The sequence below is a fragment of the Emydura macquarii genome, unplaced genomic scaffold (assembly GCF_026122565.2).
Source record: "Emydura macquarii macquarii isolate MOO-44397 ecotype Brisbane River unplaced genomic scaffold, CSIRO-AGI_Emac_v2 contig_480, whole genome shotgun sequence".
Classification (NCBI taxonomy): domain Eukaryota; kingdom Metazoa; phylum Chordata; order Testudines; family Chelidae; genus Emydura; species Emydura macquarii.
In genome coordinates this window covers 575368-596267 of record NW_027130617.1, presented here as the reverse complement: position 1 = coordinate 596267, position 20900 = coordinate 575368, and the positions used below count along the sequence as shown (strand labels likewise).

At 39.5% G+C, this 20900-nt stretch overlaps 1 protein-coding gene across 3 annotated transcripts in view; it reads left to right on the top strand.

Annotated features, from left to right (window-relative positions):
• Positions 1-215: 215 nt before the first annotated feature.
• The window catches only part of DENND1B (DENN domain containing 1B), a 250281-nt gene continuing 229596 nt past the window's right edge, over positions 216-20900 (top strand). For 2 of the 3 annotated variants that reach the window (XM_067538291.1, XM_067538290.1), the window contains exons 1-2: positions 6977-7553; positions 10834-10898. In XM_067538291.1, the coding sequence (XP_067394392.1) occupies positions 7537-7553; positions 10834-10898 (82 nt within the window). In that variant the 5' untranslated portion in view covers positions 6977-7536. Of the gene's footprint in view, positions 336-6976; positions 7554-10833; positions 10899-20900 lie in introns of those variants that run through there. The other variant, XM_067538292.1, reaches the window with a different exon arrangement.

Sequence of the window (20900 nt, the reverse complement as noted above, 5' to 3'; positions counted from 1 at the left end):
AGGTGCTAGGAACAAGGCATCACTTTTAATGGTTGGCATAAAATGGACCTAGGAGATGTTAAAGCAGGTCCTTGGAGGACCATTAATGAAAAAAATCCACAAAACCCAAAACACTGTAATTATATGTTAAGACACGCAGTGACCAGAAATTCTCTGTTTATTTTTTTTCAAGGAATTGCAAAAAAATAAAACACTGATCCTCAGAAATGGAGAAAAACCAGATTATTATATTTCAACATATTCCATCAAAACTCTTACCTTTGCTAATGGCAGTATTTGGATAGAAGACTCCAAGGATCAACTACCTGTTGTAAGAAGTGGTGTTTGGTGAGCTGGTAGGTAACACTACACAGATTCAGCACTGAACCAGTGACTCAGAATGATGCTAGAGGGCACTGTGTTGCTGGAAGAACCAACTTCCTGACCATTTGCTACTGAAGAGCAAAGTAAGGGATTGAGAGTCCCTGAGCAAAACAAACTGTACTCAGGAGTGGGGACTTTCCTTATCTTTCAGTCTGAGTCCCTAAGGACAAAAGGGACCTGATTCTGTTGCAAGGTGTTAAGCATCTCTTGAGAAGTCCTGAGCACCCTCAATTTCCACTGAAACCAATGAGTGCTGAAGGTACTCCATGTCACGGTTGCAAATCTAGCTGCACCTCTGTCCCCTCTCGGAGTGAAGCCCCTCAGGTATCAGGCCTTGTGTCTTTATCTCTCCTGGGGTGGCACTCTGTGATTCATTTACTCTTAGACTGGGCCCCAGGCTACAATACCTTTATCAACCATGCTTACCCAGGGGGTCCGATCGGGTTCTTCTCTTCCATGAGTCTGTGAATACAGTGGCTGTCCAGATGGCCTTCTTAAAACCCAAGTATCATTTATTTTTATAATAGGTAGAGAGCATAAGAAAGAGAAGAAGAAAAAAGAATGGGAGGGATTTTAAACCAACAAACCGTTCACACACCTGTCCATCATACCCAACACCCCCAATAACAGCTTCCCCTATAGAAAGAGTCCCTTTAAATCAAGCCAGGGCTCCTTTTTTCATACCAGTTCCTGGGTTTTTTCCCTGCTTGTCCAAATCAGTTCTGCAAGATGGCAGGAGCCAGGAGACGCATCTTAACAGATAATGGTTTTGGTACTGTCCTTTAACGACTCTGAAGTGTTTACCGAAAAGTGGTTTGACCTGACATATTGTTTTCTTCCTGCTTGTTTGCTTATAGTCAGTTATTAAACTAAATCAGTCTAGTCATAGAGTAAACATCCCAATAACTGGGCCAACATATAGTATGCAAATTATTACAGAGCAGCTCCACATCTCTCAAGAGCTGCTCAGCACCTTGCAGGGCCAGGCTCAGCAGAGATTTAAATCATGGCAAACATATGCATTGAGCCAAAAACCACTGACCAAATACTGTGTTATTATTTCACACAAAGGTCACTGGGTAAGTTGCCCTGCTATCTTATAGTAAAGAAGAATGCCCAACCCTGTATGTGGCTTAAGAACATCTTGAGATCCTAATGCATACCAAGCAGTTATTACAACAACAGTATACAGAAACTTACTGTACTGTTTATTTCCATCAGGGGTTAAGAGAAATGCATAATGGTAAATTGTTTTAGTTTGTGGAAAAGACATTGGTTGGTAGATTTTGTGTTCCATAAAGGCAGCTTTCTGTAGAAATGGAGAAGTGTTGGGATTGATTAGCAGGGCAGTGTGATTGGAGAAGTACTGCTAGTATAATGACCAAGAAACCAAATGGAGCCAGTTATTGGCCTAAAATCTTTGTATATTATTGGACCAGGTCCAAGTGCTGGACCCCCACTCAGTTACGTGCCAACTAGAGTTGTGGAGGGTAAGCACTGTGAGCATCAGGATGTTCAGATAAAAGCTAGACACCTGAGATGCTTGTAAGCCTTTGGTATGCAAATACATGTAATGGCAACGGCAAATCCCTCTATATTTGTACAATGAAAAATTCCTGTGTGGAGCTGAGAAATAGGCTTGTGTTGTTAAGCTAATTTCCATGTATAAATTCCACCAGTAAACAGTCCCTTTAAGTGCTGACACCTTGTGAAAGATTGTAATTCACACTGAACCATCCCCTAAAAACTGTAGTTACAAAGTTTAGTAGTGCTGTTCTTTGGTTAGACACAGCAAGACAATTTCCAGAATGACTTGCAAGCCCTGAGCACATCCTTATTTTAATATGGATCAGTTCCTAATTTAATGAGTTTTCAGCTTCACCACAGCAAGTACACGTTTAGTGAACAATAACCGCAAGAATTTCACACTGCTGTTAGCAGAAATTGTTCTCTTGCTCATCGAATAAGGCTTTTCTCTTGCTACAAAACTGTCAAAGAAATCTTTGCTCCATAACATTTTACTGGCAACCAGATTTGCCAGGTAAACTTAAAATGCAGATGACATTTCTGGGATCTGCTATCATTTAGAAATGTGATTCCTCAATCTAAACCGAAAAAGTGAATTCATTCAGCAACACTGGATTCAAGCTGTAAAGAATCTTTTGTTTACAAATGACTTGGATGAATGCCTGTCCTCCACTCAGTCTATGCAGAAAGTGAGTTACTACCAACATGAAGAAGGGATTCATAAGCCAGCCCTATATTTTAAAAGGAAATTAGTATCTGTGAAACATGTCTAGTGGACTGAAAAGTTTTTCTTAATCACTGAACATGGGCAGAAGCAGTGCATGCTTTCACACTATTGCTGTCAATATCTCTCAAATCTTGCATGGAGGAATGATCTCTGGTGGGGAGTGAATTGGGGGAGTTTCTTTGCTCATTCTTTGATTTATTTGAGGATGCTAATGAGGGTGGCGATTGTAATAGGAACTGGACTGAAATCACTAATCCACTTCAAATACTCAAACCAATAGTCTAGAGTAAAAGGTTCATTATTCCCTTCCACTATCAGTTCCTTGATCTGCCATGTTTGTGGGAATCAGAAATCCTTCACAGTGCTTTTCTACCATTCCCAACTTGTTTTGTACATGACAGTACAATTAAATGTAGAAATTGGAAAGCATAGGAAAAGTGTTTTTGTCTTTCATTTAAAAATGAAATTAAATGCAAAACACTAGTGTAATGGTAAGACTGCACAGTTTAAAAGGTAAGGCAGGATATGCCACTTGAAGGCTTCTACAATAAAATTTACATGGGCATGTCACATATCTTCTGCAGTTTATGGTGCACATCTAATAAACAAATACTTTAAGGGCCATATTGTGAACCTATTGCTCTCATTGGTTACTCACAGCAGATTTCACAATCTGGCCCTAAATTACCCAATTAAGAAATAAAATATGCTTGAAAAATACTCCTTAGAAAAAAGTATGTATGTGCAGTAGTTCCAAATTAATATTGCTGTAAGAATTTTAACATTTCAATGTCCTGTCTTCTTAAACTGTGCAATCTGAACATGGCATTAATGTAAATTCCTCTGATCTCCCCAGTTAATTTTACAGTGTTAAGTTTAGAACAAACAGGGTTTAATGTGGAATGCAGACATGCTTAAATTTATGATCTCAGAATCAAAACAATGAATAGTTGCCTGATTTAGATAGAAAATATTTTGCTTTTTAACTGAAACGTATGTAAACATGCAGAGATGGCACTATGGTGGTCACTACCTTAGGTAAATTGGGACATGTGTTCTAATGATATCTATCAGTTACCCATACTCTAAACAATCATGTAAATGATAATGATAAAAATGTCCATAATGAACTGATGTATTGAAATACTTTGCACTCGCTAATGAAGTGATGCATTGTAGGTGAATATATCAGCTGGCCTGCTAAAGTGGAGCTGGGGGTTTAGTCCAGTTGATAAGGCATATTGATTAGAGAGCCTGAAATGCTTCATTCCTACCTTAGTGCTGACCTCTCTCTGGGAGTTCACTCATTAATATGGATGTCTTCCTGCTTATTCACAGAGGTGTGTGTATGTTTGTGCAGAACGCAGTGGTCGTGTGGCACATGCATGGTGTTCACACACCGCATTATTACATTTGTAGTGACAGCTACCAGCTTGTTGCATTCTTGACTGTTAACGATAGCACAGTGTAATTTGCATGTAAAACTTTTATTGAGCCAAACACACACACTCACAAGATGTCCCTGGTATTTATATTTGTCCCTAAAACAAAAGTCTATTTTTTTACCATTAAATAAATAATCCACATACTTGGATACATATTATTAAAAATGCAGTGGGAAGTGGGTAAAACCATGCAGAGTCATTGTAAAGATGACGAACAGGGACTAAATACACCCCAGGGACAACTGACAGTGCATGGAATGATTTGAAATACTTTAGACATTTAATTACTGTATGTCTGGTTAGTGATCTTCATAGCATTCTAGAAATGGCTCTGTATTGAGTCAGTGACTGAGTCTTTACCTTTCTTCTCTAAAGGCCAAATCTTTTAAGGGTTGTGGTTGATTTAGGGGATGTTTGAAGGTAGATACTGGGGGCTATTAATGCTCAAGGATTTGTTTTTGAGATTAATATCATAGGCTGGGCACCCTAATTAGGAAATTCGTGCTTGTTTTGGAGAATTTTGAATAGGAACTTGCTGTATTGTAAATGCAGTACAATTATAACTTGTGATAGTGACTGAGAAATTGAAATAAATTGAAATAAATGCTAGTCTCAGTGAAATCAAGAGCAAAACTTCCAGCATTTAGCCCCAAGAGATGACTGTAATGTCCAATAAGATATTTTTGAGATGAAGTGACTAGTACTGCACATATATCCAAATGAGAACTTTTGAGCACCTGCACAGTCTATTGAGAGGGATGACTCATTTTGACATCTCAAGCAGGTGCTGTTTATTTTGTGGCCAGCACTTGGAAAACTTCCACCCCTCCCACATTCAATCCCTATAGAGGGGTTCAGTTTAAGTAGTTGGTCAGTTAAGGGTGGCTGGTTTCAGCCCTCCTCATAGGATCCTAAGTTACCACAACATCAATTCATTTAGTGATTTATTTTTCATTAAAAAAGATAAAACAGGGAAATTCACTACAAGAAGTAGATGGTCTGGTTTATAGAGATCATGAATCCCCCCACAGCTCCCACTGACTTCAGTGGGAGTTGCATGTGCTCAGTGCCTCTGCAACTGTGCCCAAGAATTAATGCATCACTAAGTTTGAGAAAGTAAGCACTCAAAAGGCAAGAAAATCCAAAAGCTAAGGTTTCTGCTTCAACATCAGATTGGTTTTGTTGCACATTCAACATATTTTATTATTAATTTATATGCCATACGGTGAATAGGATGTGCAAGATGGCCAAGATAATGTCACAGCAGGAAAACTTAATGTTGGTCATTTCCTGACTTCTTTGAGTGCTTGATTCAACTTCAGTAATGTACTAATGCTGTTTTATGTGTTTAATATATCATTGGCTTGAATTTATTCTACTCTTCAAGTGCTGATATTCTGAGTGATTTCAGAAGGCGCAGTGAAGTGGATGTTTTTTTCTTTGGCCCAGTATTGTAAAATTTCTGCTTTGTGCATTTTTCATTAGATTATATTATGAGGTGAAGGAAATTTGGTACAGGTGGGAATTTGGCTGCACAGACCACCAAAGGTGAATATGACGTGGTGAATTCTCAGGGCCAACTTTTGTTTATATCCCATTCCAAACTCAATGGGACTACTACTGTCCATAAAGTGTAAGTGTTTGCAGGACTGGCGATTTACTCTTATAATTTCTTCTCTTGGATTACTTGGTAAGAATTTTGGGGTACAGTTTGTTCAAGACACGAAACAAAACAAAGTTGAACTAACAGTATTATAGGCTAAAATAAAATTCTTAACTTCAAAATAATCATAAAACCATTACTTTTTCCACTATAGAACTAACATATGCATGGTGGTAATAAAACTAGACACATCTGATGTGCATCTGTGATGGTATAAAATGGATATGACATGACTGTTGCCAAAACAACTGCACTATTTGCAAACAGAATGGATCAAATTCATCTCTGGCAAAGTAAATGCAAGTTGCACCTGTTTATGGAAGTGCTAAATATAGCCCAACAAAAGATTGATTCAAATTCTGCATTCACCTATGTGCTGGTTGCTCCCTCTGAAGTCAAAGAAATTTGTCCCTTAAAAACTAAGGCCCTAATTTTGAAAATACACAGGAGTAACTTTATGCCTGTGAGTAGTTGCAGTGAGTTCAATGGGACTATGCAATATAGTTGTTTGCAGGATCAGGTTCTAAAATGTATGTCTCATCTGCTGTTCTTTACCTCTAACGGCTTTTCCTGGTGCGAAGGCCTATATCCTGCAAGCTGAGCCGTATGAGTGGACCCATGCATTTACATGCAGGATAAGGACCTTCCTAAACTGTTTAGATTTAAGCACATATTTAAGGCTGTGAACTGTGAATAATTGCATTGAGGTCCGCTTCTTATCCGCATCAGTGGGAACACTCACAGTGAGTAAAGGTAGGCATATACTCAAATCTTTGCATAACTGGGGCCTACTTGTTTACTTTTCGGCTGAGTTAGCCAGCCTTCTGGATGTAGGAGAGCAGCAGAACAGCTAAATCTGGCTCACCCTGGATTAACAAAGGCATTTTTAGGAAGTTCCTCTTTCTGGGGTGCTGTGTTTTAGTAATGAGATATTTTAGATAATCTGATTTAACATTTATTTCCCTCTCCTCTTTTGGGGTGTGTGTGTAAATGGAAATTCCACTCATTTAAAACTCTTAATCTGACAACCCGCTGTGAATGCTTTGGGGAAGGAGCTCTGTCTGTCTAACTTCAGCTCCTGATGGAGGAAGGGTGAAAAGTGGTGGGTGTTTTGTTCTCCTCCCCATTCTAGGGAAGCATTCATTATAATGAAAGGAGAAGTTCAGGGCCTTGGTGGGGATTTAGAGGAAACGTGTCCGGGCGGGGGATGGGGGCTGCTGTTTATAACCCTACAGCCCCCCAAGGGACAGGCCGAGCCGGCGCTTTTGGAAGCAGCGGGCTCAGGCTCCTCTAAGCCGGTCGGGCCCGTGACCTGGGCCTGCAGGGGCAGGCAGCGCTGGATCGTCCCCGGGCCCCTGGGGTGGGGGAGACCGGCTGAGCAGGCCCTCGGGCCGGTGCAAGGAGCCTGTACGCCACGCTGGGTCAGGCCGCCGGCTGCACCGTGTCCCCCGCCTCCTCAGCCCTCGGGCAGGCCTCCTCCAGTCGGCTCCTGCGCGGCGCGGCCGGGCCGGCGCAGGTGACACTGACACGGGCGGCTGCTCCGGCCACCGCGGAGCTTCCTGCTTCCCGGGACGGGAGGTGCCGGAGCGGAGCCGCAACAGGAACTGACTGAGGCTGGGACTGGGAGGAGGCGGTGCCGCCGCCGCCCGCTCCCCCCCCGTCGCCGCCGCCGCCCTCACGGCCCGAGCCGAGCAGCCATGGGCCGCTGCCGGCAGCAGCTGCTGTAACCTCCGCTTCCCCCCCGCCGCCGGGCGAAGTGTTTCCCCGCGGGGTGCGGAGCAGCCGCCCGGGCCGGGGCCCGACATGTGACCATGGACAGCAGGATCAAGTGGGTGCCGGGCGGCGCGTTTCTGGGGGGGGGAGCTGCTTTGAAGGGCGAGGGGAGGAGGCGGGACTAGGCCTTAGCCTCCCCCAGGCTGGTGGGGCGTGTGGGGCAGGGGCCTGGCTCGCCAGCTGGGCACGCGCGGGGGCGGCTGAGGCGATCCCCGGGGCACGACGAGAGTGGGACTGCGCCGGGCTCTGCTGCCAACCCCCCCCCCCTTTCCCCGCTGCAGGGGGAGCCTGGCAGCCTCCGAGGGAACCGCTGAGGGAGCCCCCGCCCAGTGGAGATGCTCAGAGCCCAGCCATGAATGCTGCAGCCCTCCCCACAAGGAGCGCTTGTCAGCCCCCCGCCTTAGCATCCCTTATCCCCGGGGAGGGAGAGGCTGTAAAAACACCCTCGCTGTGCCAAAGGGGTCCCCCTTCAGTCATCAGGGGCAGAGGCTGTTAGACATGCGTCTTAAAATGACCCCTGCTTGCTAAATCCTTCATCACCAGAGGAAGTGGGAAAGGCACACGCAGGGCCTCATCATAATCTTCACCCCAGTGTGGGAGTCTGCCCCACAAGTGGCAGAATTGACAGCCCATTGTTTCTGTGTCTGGGTGCACACTTACCAGACCTTTACACTTCATAGAAGACAGTACCTACCTACTAGGTTTCTCAGAAGAATGTCCCCGATGACTTGTTTGGGTGTTATCAGGTGGATTACAAAAACAATAGGGAACAAACTGTTGCACTCCTGCTTTATCTGGTTTTTGTCTCTTTGTATCTATTTCCAATAAAGGGTGATTTTTTTGGGGGGGAAGGGGGGTATCCGCTATTTTACTTGACTGTCATATTTGTGAAAATTATAGGCCAATCATTCCTGGTTTTGAGAAACAGCTACAAAAATAGTGTGTAAAACTAGTAACATCAAAACAGAAAATGTTTATCAACATTCTTCTAAAGATTCTAACAACATCTAATTGATTATTGAAGAAAATTACTATATTTTTCAAGAAGTTAAAAGAGAGTAATTCTACCTCGAGAATGTTTAGTGAAGTTAATTTTTGTGATGGTTTGAAGCTATTTGTCCTGTTTGATATGCAGATATTTTGTTATGTGAGCGGTGAATATAAGCTTTAGAAAAAGTTTCGTCCCCAATCTTGCAAAGACTCATACCTATTCATTTTTATGCACTGTGAATAGTCCCATTGACTTCCTTAATTCAGTAATGGAGGAGAGGTTAAATCTGTGTTCTGTAAACCGACTAATCCATATTTATGATGAATAAGTGTGCCGCTATTTAATAGCTATAGTAGAAATGAAAGTCAGTCTAACTTGTATTAAACTAGTTTGACATACTTCTTGACACTTCTAAGTCAACTTCTAAGTGTAAGTAACACCTATGTGGGAGGTGGAGTAAACCTAGAAGTTTTCTGTAGAAACAGACTTTGGTGGTGTACTGAAAGGAGCAAACATATTTTCACAAGATGTCTCATTGATTGTAAATTCAGTTAAGAAGTTGAGCTCTGTAGTCCTAATCCTATATTTATGATACTGTTTTATTGGAAATGAATGTGTTAAATCCAGCATTCTGACTTTCCATTTCTTCTTTAACGAAGGAAGAAAATGAGCCAAGAGAGCATACACACACCTAGGTTTACATTTCATTGAACGCCTTCATGGTATAGGTATTCCACTCTTCTCACTACAGGCTGGATTCTTAGAGCCCAATGTTGCCTTCATTTAAATGAGTGCAACTCTAATTAGTTTCATTCTGATCTTGCTAGCTAACAGGAGAAACAACGGATCAAATTCTTTTCTGTTACACTAGTATAAATCTCCAGTACTCTGGATTTACACTGGTTAAGAGCAAAATTTAGCCCCATATGTGCAGAACCAGCACATTCACGATCCTTCTTTTAAGATTTTCCAATTGAATAATTTAAAAAGTGATTCAGGGAAAGAATATGATATGGGAAGATATGTGATAGTTGCACAGAAACTTGGTGACAAAATAAATGATAGAAAACACATTAAGTAACTGATGATCTCTGAAAGTTTCCCCTCCAGTCCAAAATCCCTCTAAAACTTTTTTTTTTAACTTTGTATTGAACCATCTATGTGTGATATGCTTTATATATATCATTTTAGAAACCAGGGCCCCAGTCTTGAATTCCTTACTTGTGAAAAACTGCTGACTTCCGTAGGCGTTTCCTCCAAGAAAGGAGTTCAAACACATGCCTTTTATGTGGTTACTTAGATAAGTAATTGATATTGTTGAGATTATAATACTTGGTTTTAATATAAATATAAAATTACTAATGAGAATTAAAATAACTCATAAGGGTAAAAATAAATTAAGGGTTGCTTCTGAACCTAACATAATACATCAAGAAATTATTGAAATGGATGAGTTTATTCACAGACAGAGAATATTGTATAGTAATGGTATTCTCTTGCGGCTGTTCTGTTCAAATAACTATTTAGCCTAGGGTTGAGTAATGAGCTATCAGACAACAAATGCAAATGTAATTCATAATTATTGGATTAATATTTTCTTACTGGTTGAATTACTTGTGTTTGGGATTCATTCCTTAAAGATGGCATTGGCAGGAACTTCTGAAGGAGAGGGTAAAGTGACTGTCAAGTTTCAGTTGGTGATCAAATATATTAAAAAGATAAATGTGCTAATGGCTCAGTTTCCAGATATAAGATGGAAGCCTAATCTTGATGGTTCACTCTCATCATATTTTAAAAACGGAAGTGGTTCAAAATGGCAAAGTAGAAAAGGCTATGAGAGAGGTCCAATCTGTATACTGGTTTCAAACTGATAGATAATAAAGAAACCAACAGCGTATTTCCATCCAGTTAGTTTAGTTTAGTTTTGTAAAACAAACTGTCGGCAAGTTTAAAATTGTATATACTTCAACAATATATAAAATGGGGTAATGACATAATGAAGTGACTAAAGAGCTGTTAAACATATAGAACTTTGATTTATCAGAGTAATAAATCACAGAATTTTGCTTGTTTTAACAATCATCTAATTATTCCCAATTCTTGTTTCTCTTGCCTATTCTTTTTTGAAAAGTGTCAGTAGGATGTGAAGGAAAATATGACTTCTGAAATCTGACAAAACATCCAAATAATTGAGATTCTCTCTCTAATTTTATAGCATTAAGTGGAGTGCAAAGGATATAACACTATGGACACTGTAGAGAAGGCTTGATAATTTAGATCAGTCGGTTTATGTGGTTTGTGACATATGTATGACTAATTGATTGACTTGTTTTTTTATTTCCAGGCAAAATCCAGAAAGTACGTTTGATTTGGTACTCAAGGTAAAATGCGCAGCTTCTGAAAATGAAGGTAATGTACTCCAACTGCTGGTATTTATTTATAGAAACTAGGGATGGAAAATATCTATTAGATCATCTAGTCTACACACCCTCCATTCTGTCACCCCATGCTTTGAATTGTTGGTAATTTGTAATTCTGTTAGTACTCATGGCTATTATTCTAATTCATTTTTTCAGTTATTAATATCCTGATGATAAAAGGGCAAGCATTTATAACAGTTTATTGTTGGTATGCTGGTTTATGTTACATACTTTTACCATTTTAATTCATGTAATTTTCCCATAAAATGTAGATTTAATAAGTCATTTCATTTTAGAATGTCTCAGAACTGAAACTAAAGAGTGCTTTGATTTCTCCTTCTGTCTCCCTGGAGCTTTTCTCTTAACAATAAGTATTGCAGGAAGAAAGAAAATACATAAGTAGCAGAAAATAACTTTTCTTGTAGCACTTGTACTGCAGCAATTTTGGAATAGTGCAAATGGCATTGTGAGCTGACTTGAATTGGTATTAGCAATTAGTTTCACACTTCTGCAAGCACTCTGGTGAAAGGTATGAAGTTGCAGGAGTACTAACAGGATCACAATCCTAGTCGGTTATCTGAGTGAGTCTTTTGGTTGCATCTTGATTGTAGGAAAAAATGTGACTTTTCATGTTGAAGTTCAAGTGCTGACTAGAATTGACAAGAATTTCTAATGAGGGACTCAACAAGAACTATGGCATATGCCTAATTTTACATCTTCTAGGACATCAGCATGCCTCCTTGACTTTATCCCCTATTGTTTTTATTTTTTAATTGCTTCCCATGTTTTTCCTCATTCACTGATTCTTCATCACATCCTCTGCTTTCAAGCACACTGCTGTGTTCCCTATCCTAATAATTTTCCTTGACCCTTCCAGCCTCTCCAACTGCCAGTGCATACTCTTCCTCTCTTTCACACCCAGGTTTCTTGAATGTATTATCTGTTGCCAAGGTCTCAGCTCCTCTCCTCTGATTTCCTCCTGGGTCTTCTGCATGCACCCATTTCACTGTCTTGTGACTGCCGTCAGGTAGGCAGGGTATTATATCCTGTTCCAGGTCAAGTCCTTGGGTGACTTCTTTATTTTTATCTTCCTTGACTGAGCAACTTCCTTCACACAGTTGGCTTACTCTCCTTCTTCGATTTGCTCTCTGTGCCTTCATACTTGTGTGTGGGTTTGGCTTTCCTTTCTCTCTTAATTGCTTCTCTTAACATTTCCCATAGTGGCAACTTTCCAGTCATCTCCCATTATCCTCTTCCTTCTCTATCCTCTCTCCCTTGGTAACCTTCTGTCCCTTCTCGTGTCTTAAATGATAATGAGACCCTGATTTACCCTTCCACACCTGATCTGTCTCCCATGGCCTGTCTTTGATTTGTGACTATCTGACATTTTTTCTTGGATGTCCAGCCACCTTTAAGCCATCTTCCCCTTCACCCAAGCTTGCAACCCTTCATGTCATATGCAATTCCTTTTAAGATATAGGCTGTTGATTAATCCTTCTGGTGCTTCTTCTCTGGTATCTTTAAAATCTGTCCCTTCTCTATTCCTGCTGCCAGACCCTTGATCCATGCTCTTGTCATCTCTTGCTTTGACTACTACAGAGTCTTCATTTCTGACCTCCCCGATTCTCATGTTGTATCCTTCAAATCTATCCAGTGTGCTGTTACCAGAAACGTTTGCCTCACCTTCAGCTGTGATATCCACCTGCTCCAATCCTATATTGGCTTTCAGACCCCTTCTGCATCATGTTCAAACTCCTTATACTCAAGCCTGCAAGGCTTGACTTTGGCTTACACCACAACGCTAATTTCTTGGCATGTCCCCAGTTCTCACTGTATGTGCTCTTTCAGTTCATCTTCATGCTCTTTTGGTTGTCTTCTGCTACGAGAGACTCCGTGTCTTTTCTGATGAGCCCCTTATGCATTGAGTGTGCTCCCTGGCCCTGTGTGCCAGGCTGTTTTGCTTTTCTCATCTTCTCAAAATGCATATCTTTTGGTTAGTTTTCTATCCCTGTCCTCACTCCCAATTCTTCATACCTTAAAATGTATTTGTTAAAAGGAAGCAACAGGATGGGTACTTACCAAGTACATATTTTGATTTCTGTTCCATATAGGTTCTTATATTCCCCTCATCACCATTTGCCAGTGGTGTGTTAAGTAACCTGTGTAGTTCAATCTCCCTCTAGTCCTCTTCCCCGGGGGAGAACTCTGTGTGCAGTATAATGGGAACTCTTTGGTAGGTCTTTCTTTCTCTCTCCAATATAAACACATAACACTGCATACATTTTAGAAAGAAAGAATGTCAATGAAGTATGCCTTGCACTTAAAGGGAAAGTGGGTGAAGTTTGTGTGATGGTCCTTAGTTCATTTCATTCTTTTCATTCTCGGAGTTGTCCCTAAGAACTCTCAGTCCCCTGCACAGATGAGCTTTACCCTTATGGTCCAAAGTTCTGTTGTACCTTTGATGGTGGTCTTTTAGTTATGCTTGGCCCAGGCCCTGATGCCTGGAAGCTAAAGACAGAGACTTTGAATTTGACTCACTGTTTTATGGGGAAACTTTCATAGAGAGCAGAGGACGGGTTTGTTGTGCTCATATTAGACTGTGTGGTGAGGTAATGTGCTACAGTGTTCTGTACAAGCTGGAATTTCCTATGTGCTGAAGGCTTCATGCCCAGCTATATTGCATTGCTGTAGGGCAGACAGAACATGACACCGATATGTATAGTTGAGGTCAGGTCACCATCCACTAGGATGGGATGGAATCATCTAGTCAGCTAGAGATGTCGGAAAGCATTACTTGTGTATGATGCTATGTGAATGCTTTGCATCAGTGAGGAATCCAGGAACACCTCAAAACTTCTGGCTGAATTGATGAATTGCGAGGTGTGCGCCTTCCACCAAAGGAGACTGCACCATCAGTGCAATCTTCAGAGCGCTTTCATCTGCCCACCTCTGTCTTGCATGGGTTGAACTTCAACCATCTGTTTTTAATCCAGGAGCTGAGACCAGTGCTGGATGAGATGTTTTATGTTGAGTGGTATGGTCATAATGTGGTGGAGGGTAGGTGTGTCATCTAGGTATTGCTGGCACTTAAGTCTCTGTTTTCTTTTCAGTTCCCCTAGTGGCTGCATGTTGATGTTAAATAGGACTGGTGAGAGAATTGAGCATTCTGAAACTTAGTGAGAGGTCTAGTGGCTGAGGTGCATGCCATGTGTATATTTTAATTATCATCTTTCCATACTCTGGGCATCACCCTAGATTGTTTCTTGTATTAAGTCTAATTTAGATCACAAATGCCTCGGGGCAGGGACCTGTCATTGTGTTTGCCTGTGGCACTGAGAACAATAGTGATGTGTCAAATAAATACATTTGACTATTAAGACTGAATTTATTTAAGGGAATATTGTAAACGCCACAAGAGATCAATGTGTAATTTCGCCAACACCGCTTTAAAAACTGAGCACAGGTTTGCTAAACAAGGAGCTTTCCAGGTCGGTTTATTATAAGGCTAACAAATTTGACCGTTACCCTGTATTGTAAGAGTTACCTTTAAACAGATTTTCATGCTATGATAATCTTTTAAATACATCATACTTCAAAACAAGGTCCATTCACTTGTTTCTTTGCTCATGCCCCTTTTTCTTTCTTATGAAAGAGAATTGTGTTTAAATAGGGGCTTTCTGTCTCGCATCCCATCTGCCTCTTGTACTTGTTCCTGCAGTGAAGTCAGGGTTGAATCTGTGACATCACTGTCATCAGTGTTGCCGTGGAAATATCACAAGCAGAGAATTATAATCTCCCTGCATGAGTGAGCAGCAGGAGAAGCTGAGTTAGGAGGGAGAAAGACCTTAATGTGACCCACAGATCTTTAAAGTTTTAATTTCGAGTTTGTCCTAGTGTGAGACCCTCTTTAAGGTTTTTCTGCATTTTGTTTAACCACCCTTTCTTAGTTGTGCTACAGTTCAAACAAACATATAAAAACTAACACAGCCCTGCTGCATGCCTGACTATAACTAAACCAGTATTTTTAATAGGATGCTGCACACCAGAATCCAGTGTGTTTATGACGTGACACACGGTAATTTGCACTTAAAATTAGCTCTTTCCAAAGATGAGTTTTGGCAGTCAAACATTTTTCAATAACCCCTAAAATATAACATAACTTCCTTGGAAACAGGCCCCACAGGGTAATGGTTCTTTCAATCATAGCGGAGCAAATATACAGTGTCATGGGACTTAAATAACCTCTGAGCTTGGCTTTGAAGAGTAGTTGAATGATTAAAATTATTGCTTCATGATTGGTATAGCCAAGAGTCCTTTCTATTAGAGTAGTTTAAAGTAGGAATATTATTCTTAACATTATTAATCACTTTATATAGTGATAGTGACTAGAGGCCTCAAGCAGTTGGGTTGTACTGGTATGTCTTCACTCACTTTAGACCAAAACTTGGTGTAAGTTCATTCCAACTGAATATATCTATTATTTTTTTTCCACTCTCCTCCTCCACCCATATTGAAATTGGCAAGTCATTCTTAACACTGTATTGTTGATTGAGTGGAGGATGCTGCTGGCTGCAACCCCCCTGCCTTATCACATCAATACACAATGGTATCCCTGCACTTACCAGAACTTTTTTCCCTCCTGACCACCTTTTGTTGCCTTGGTGGGTAGGAAGGGAATGCTTTGTAAACAAAATTAATATGAGTAGTTTTTTTTTTTTTTAAATCCAAATGCATGCTATTTTAGTAGAATATTTAATTCATTTAATAAAATTGAGAAACTCAAAATAACAGTATTTGATTTACTAGGAACCATTGTTTCAACCTTCATCATTTCACTGTTAGGAAATACTTCTAGTGTTTGTTTATTTTATTAGGGGACTGTGTATTTAGTGATGATGGAAGAATACTGACACAGAAAAAAGGCCTTAGCCTAGTTGGAATATATTAAATGTTATACTTTCTACAGGGCTAACACTTTTGCCTTTCCACAACAACTAAGAAAAGTGCAAATGGACTTTACTGTAAATAATTGCATTTGAAACTAAATGTTAAATCTATCAAATTGAGACACATGCTAGTAGCTCATCCACAGGTAGATCATCCACTGCCTAGCCAGTGGGAAAAGTTTGAGGCCCTTGTAATATGGTTAGCATCAACTAGGGGTAACTTGATTAGCATATGTTAGATGAGCACTGTGGATGGGCATTTCCCTCTTCCCCCCACTCCAATGCTTGTTAATCTAGTCTAGTTCATAAAAATTAGACTAGTTTATATGCAGCATGGTTTTCTGTATTGGTCAGGAGAACTTTGCTAGCACACTCTAGAAGCAATGAGGTTTCTTGCATGTTTGAATTGCAGTGTGAACATGGTTCTGCAGTAATTAGAGAGTAGATGCTTTTACTTTATTTCTTAGGAAACTGCAAGGTTCCTTATTTCTGTCAGCGTGTCATACCTTAATTTATTTGGCACATTTAAAAAAAATTATATAGCAGTAGAAGAAGCATTTTTCAGCAGGCATTCTACATTCAGTTATGACTTGTAGAAACAAGGCACAGTTTGAAACCTGACATTAATATTGTAGAATCTGGTATGTTCATTATATTATTCTAAGTAATGGTGTCAGTCTTCAGACTTTTATTTTTTTTAACTTATATTCCAGTGTCTTTTGATCTTTCATGTTAATGATATCTACTCAGTAGAAGCGGCATACAGTGCCCCAGTGCAAACTTCCTCATAGTGGCAACTTGCACATGGCTGTTATTTAGTTATAGCTGTGCTGCAACATTAAAACAAGTTTGCTGTCTCTCCCTGGAGGCCTTCCTTGATTTGAAGGTTATATGCTTGCAGAAGCACCTTTCAGTATCATACCTCAGTGTAGAGGTTTGCCGCAGAGCTTAATTGAAGCTTTCTAGAATCTATTTGTACACATCATTTCAGTATGAAAGACTTAACAGATTTTCACTATATTAATTTTACTGAAATGTAGCACAATAGACAATAAATGTTATTTTAAAGTGGAAAGGCAGCAGGCCACAACTTCTGTGAACATGATAAGCTTTGAATTGTTTCATAGCAAATAAATTCCTTGAACTTGACTACCAGCATATATATCTCCAGTAGAGATGGTCTCCAAACCACTCTTCTCTCTCACTCCTTGAGAAGAATGTGGCTCAAGTTGACCCTTTTCTTTCAGATGACTATAAACCATTTTAAACTCCTGATTACGCCATGTTTGAGATGGTATAAGATGCCCAGAGTTCTTTTGGGTGCACGAGGCTCCTGCCAACATGCTCTTTTAGCCATGCAAAAATCATCTAGAAACCCTAAATAAGACTAGGAGTATGGGGTTTTAGAAAAAGTTGCTTTAATAGCATAGATTGTATTGCTCCACTAACTTTCTTTACAATTACTAATTCCAATAATATTACCTCTGTTAGTGAGGAGCTATGTCTAAAGGTTATATCCTCAAAGAATATCCTTAAATGTTTCTTTTCCTGTCTTAAGAAAAAGTTGGAATCCACTGAACAGTCTGTTAAATGCTGAATGTCGGGGTTTTTTTTTTGTTTTTTTTTGGTTCAGTGTTTGCACAGCACCTAGCACAGTGGAGTCCTGATTTAGGACTGTGACTTATAGGCACTATGATAATACAAATAATACATAAAAATAAGGATAGTGAACCCAGGAGATTTGTGTACTCTTTATTCCAAGTGATATTTGCTTGGAAAAGACATATATTTAAAAGGTAATAAAACTGTGCTGATCACTAATTAAAATGAATCTTAATATTAAGTGAAATGGTTAGTTTCACTAAGGTCAGGTGTACACTCAAAAGTTAAGTTGACTCAGCTGTGTGAAAAATTCATAACCCTGAGTGATGTAGTTAAGCCGACCTAGCCCCTAGACAGCACTAGGTTGATGGAAGAATGCTTCCTATATTGTTGATCTAGCTACTACCTCTCAGGGAGGTTGGTTAACTTCATTGCTGTGGTAAGTGGCTAAATGAGCACTTCAGCGCTGCAGCTGTGCTGCTGTATTGTTTAAGTGTAGACATAGCCTGAGATCCCAATCCTGCAAGCAATTAAATGCAGGTGGACCCTGGTGCCTGTCGGAAATCTGCATTGACTTCACTGGGGTTCTGCCCAGGAGTCTGTTAATGGAACTGCTTGCAGGATCAGGGTCTGTTTTCTCGGTGTTTGTTGGTGTGTTGCCTTTTTCCCTCCCACTGCACAGAGCTCTTCATTAACCACAAACACTCTGTGGGTGTAACATGTACTGATCAGATAACTGTTTTCCTCTGTCAATTCCTTTTCAGAGCATCACTTAAGTCTGATAAAAAGCTAGTTATATCAATGTAATGCACCAAGCAATCTGCAGTAATTAAGTTTTTTCAGAGTACTTGAAACATTCAGTAGAATACCCAGTTATTCTGCAATACAGATATTTTTAACTGCTGGCTTTCAAGTGGAAGGGTACTAAAGAGACATTTACCTTCAAAAGTACTGATCTCTATTTTTAAAAATTGTCTAGACAGAAGGGTGACTAAAAAGCAGCCACACACTGTCCACTACTATCAATTAAATTTGAAATACATTTAATTTTGAAAAATGTATTTGAACATCTTAGCCATATAATCACTTGAATTCATAGATTATTATAAGACTTAACCAAATGCTATTAATATAAACCTAATAGGTGCTTCAAATAAAGATTAACTAGATAGTTTTATGAAAAAATAAATTAAGGTTTAGTTTGTGCCAATACAGTGTTGGAGAAAACGTTCTTTTGAACAGTGGCCTAAAGTTCTGTTATGTGATACATCTACCTTCTAGACTTTGGTTATTGCTTTAAGTACTGTAATGGGATACCAGCATTTAGGTGTATGACCAGTTTGTTTTTTAAAACTCGTATCCCTTTTACAACTTTTTGAAGTTTGTCTTTAGGGTTTTTTAAAAAATGTTTTTAGTAATATGGAAGAATTGAGATTTTTTAAAAATCTTTAGTCCTTAATTAAAATGTTGATGATGTTTGTGTTGATGTGAATATAGTACTGTGATGCTGCTTATGATAGCAGAGTACTATAGATCATGGCAAAAAAGCATTTTTGTATCTGGAATTTAAGTGTGTATCTCTGGACTTGTTACAGAAGAAGCAGTAAGTTGGATGTGGTTATCGGTAAAAATGTTTACCCAAAATATGCAATAATTGTTGCAATGTTGTCATAGCTGTAAGTGCATGTTGAAAATGTACTTCAGTTACAACAAATAAAAAAAAGATTATTTAACTGTAGATCTATCACTATAAATAGTTGTATCAGTACTAAATATTCTGGGAGATACATGTGAGTCATTAGTTATTGTAGTTGAAAGTGATGGTACCTTAACATGTAATTTATTGACAGTGCAGTTATACATACCAAAGATTAGTTCCTTATAAAGTGTTTCTTATAATTTCCATTATTGAATTTTACAAACATATTGTGACTTTAAAAAAAAAAGTATTTGCATATAACCTGGTTCCTTTACAGTTGTTCTTAACTGTTTAGGAGTAGAATAGTTAACGAATTCTTTGCTTAGTGAAGTATAACACAAACATTTTGAGGGCAAAAGCAGATGAATTGTCTCTGAGCTTGTTCAACATGGGTATCGTTCTTTGATTTTAGAAAATATTGCACAATCTCAAGAATACAGGCCAAAGGTTGTCTTAATTCTTGTCTCATGTACAACACCAAGAACATGGTCAGCACTTTAAAAAAACACACAAGAAATCATTATGATTAGTAAACTCCAGTGACATCTAAATGGGTTAATATTTAATTTACTGAATTTTCATTTATTTAGTATGAAAACTTTTTAGGGCAAGAACTAAGTCTTCCGATATGTTTGGATGACACGTAGTGGGTGCTACGGGAATTCAAATAAACTGAAAAAAATTTATTATTATCTTTTAGACACAGATTTGTGACTTGGCCCCTTTCCTTTCCCTTTGGCAGGAGTTTGGAGAAGGTAGGAAGTCTCCAGGGTCCACCCTTTCTTCTTCATCAGGAGTAATCTAGGGCAGTGGCTCTCAGCCTTTCCAGACTACTGTACCCCTATCAGGAGTCTGATTTGTCTTGCGTACCCCAAGTTTCACCTCCATTAAATACTACTTGCTTACAAAATCAGACATAAAAATACAAAAGTGTCACTGCACACTATTACTGAAAAATTGCTTATTTTCTCATTCTTATCATATAATTACAAAATAAATCAATTGGAGTATAAATATTATACTTATATTTCAGTGTATAATAAACAGAGCAGTATAAACAAGTCATTGTCTGTATGAAATTTTAGTTGTACTGACTTTGCTAGTGCTTTTTTTGTAGCCTGTTGTAAAACTAGGCAAATACCTAGATGACATTTACCCCCTAGAAAACCTCTGCATACTCCCGAGGTATACGGACCCCTGATTGAGAAACACTGATCTAGTGGATAGAAGCTCCGTGGAAGATGGCTACTGTGCTTGCTTATTTTCTGCAGCTCTCTTCCCACAGCCCAGATTATTCTTGGTTGTGTGTGTCATGTGGGGAGTGGGGGATTTGGGAGGAGATATAGGCCAAGGACATATATTTATTGTATTCATCCCTCCTCCTTCACTTGGAGAAGAGGTCTTTGGGGGAGGGTTGACTCCACTCCTCAGCAATTATGAGATGTAGCCTGGGGTGGGAGGCCCATTTTACCTCACAGGCACCAACCATAGCAAATGTTGGGAGTAGGCTGTCTGACATGATGATGATGATGGAGATGAATTATTACCTTGAAGACATTTGCTATTGCCTGGCTGTATCAGTTTCTGTGTAATGCCATATACTGTTTATAGGTATGTAACTGGTTTGTAGGCAATAGAAAACAAGAACAAAACATCTGATGGGTTAGGAACTGTAAAGATTAATTTGTCAGAAAAAGAACTATTTTGTAGTCCTATAAAAGAATTTCCAATATGTGTTTAAATA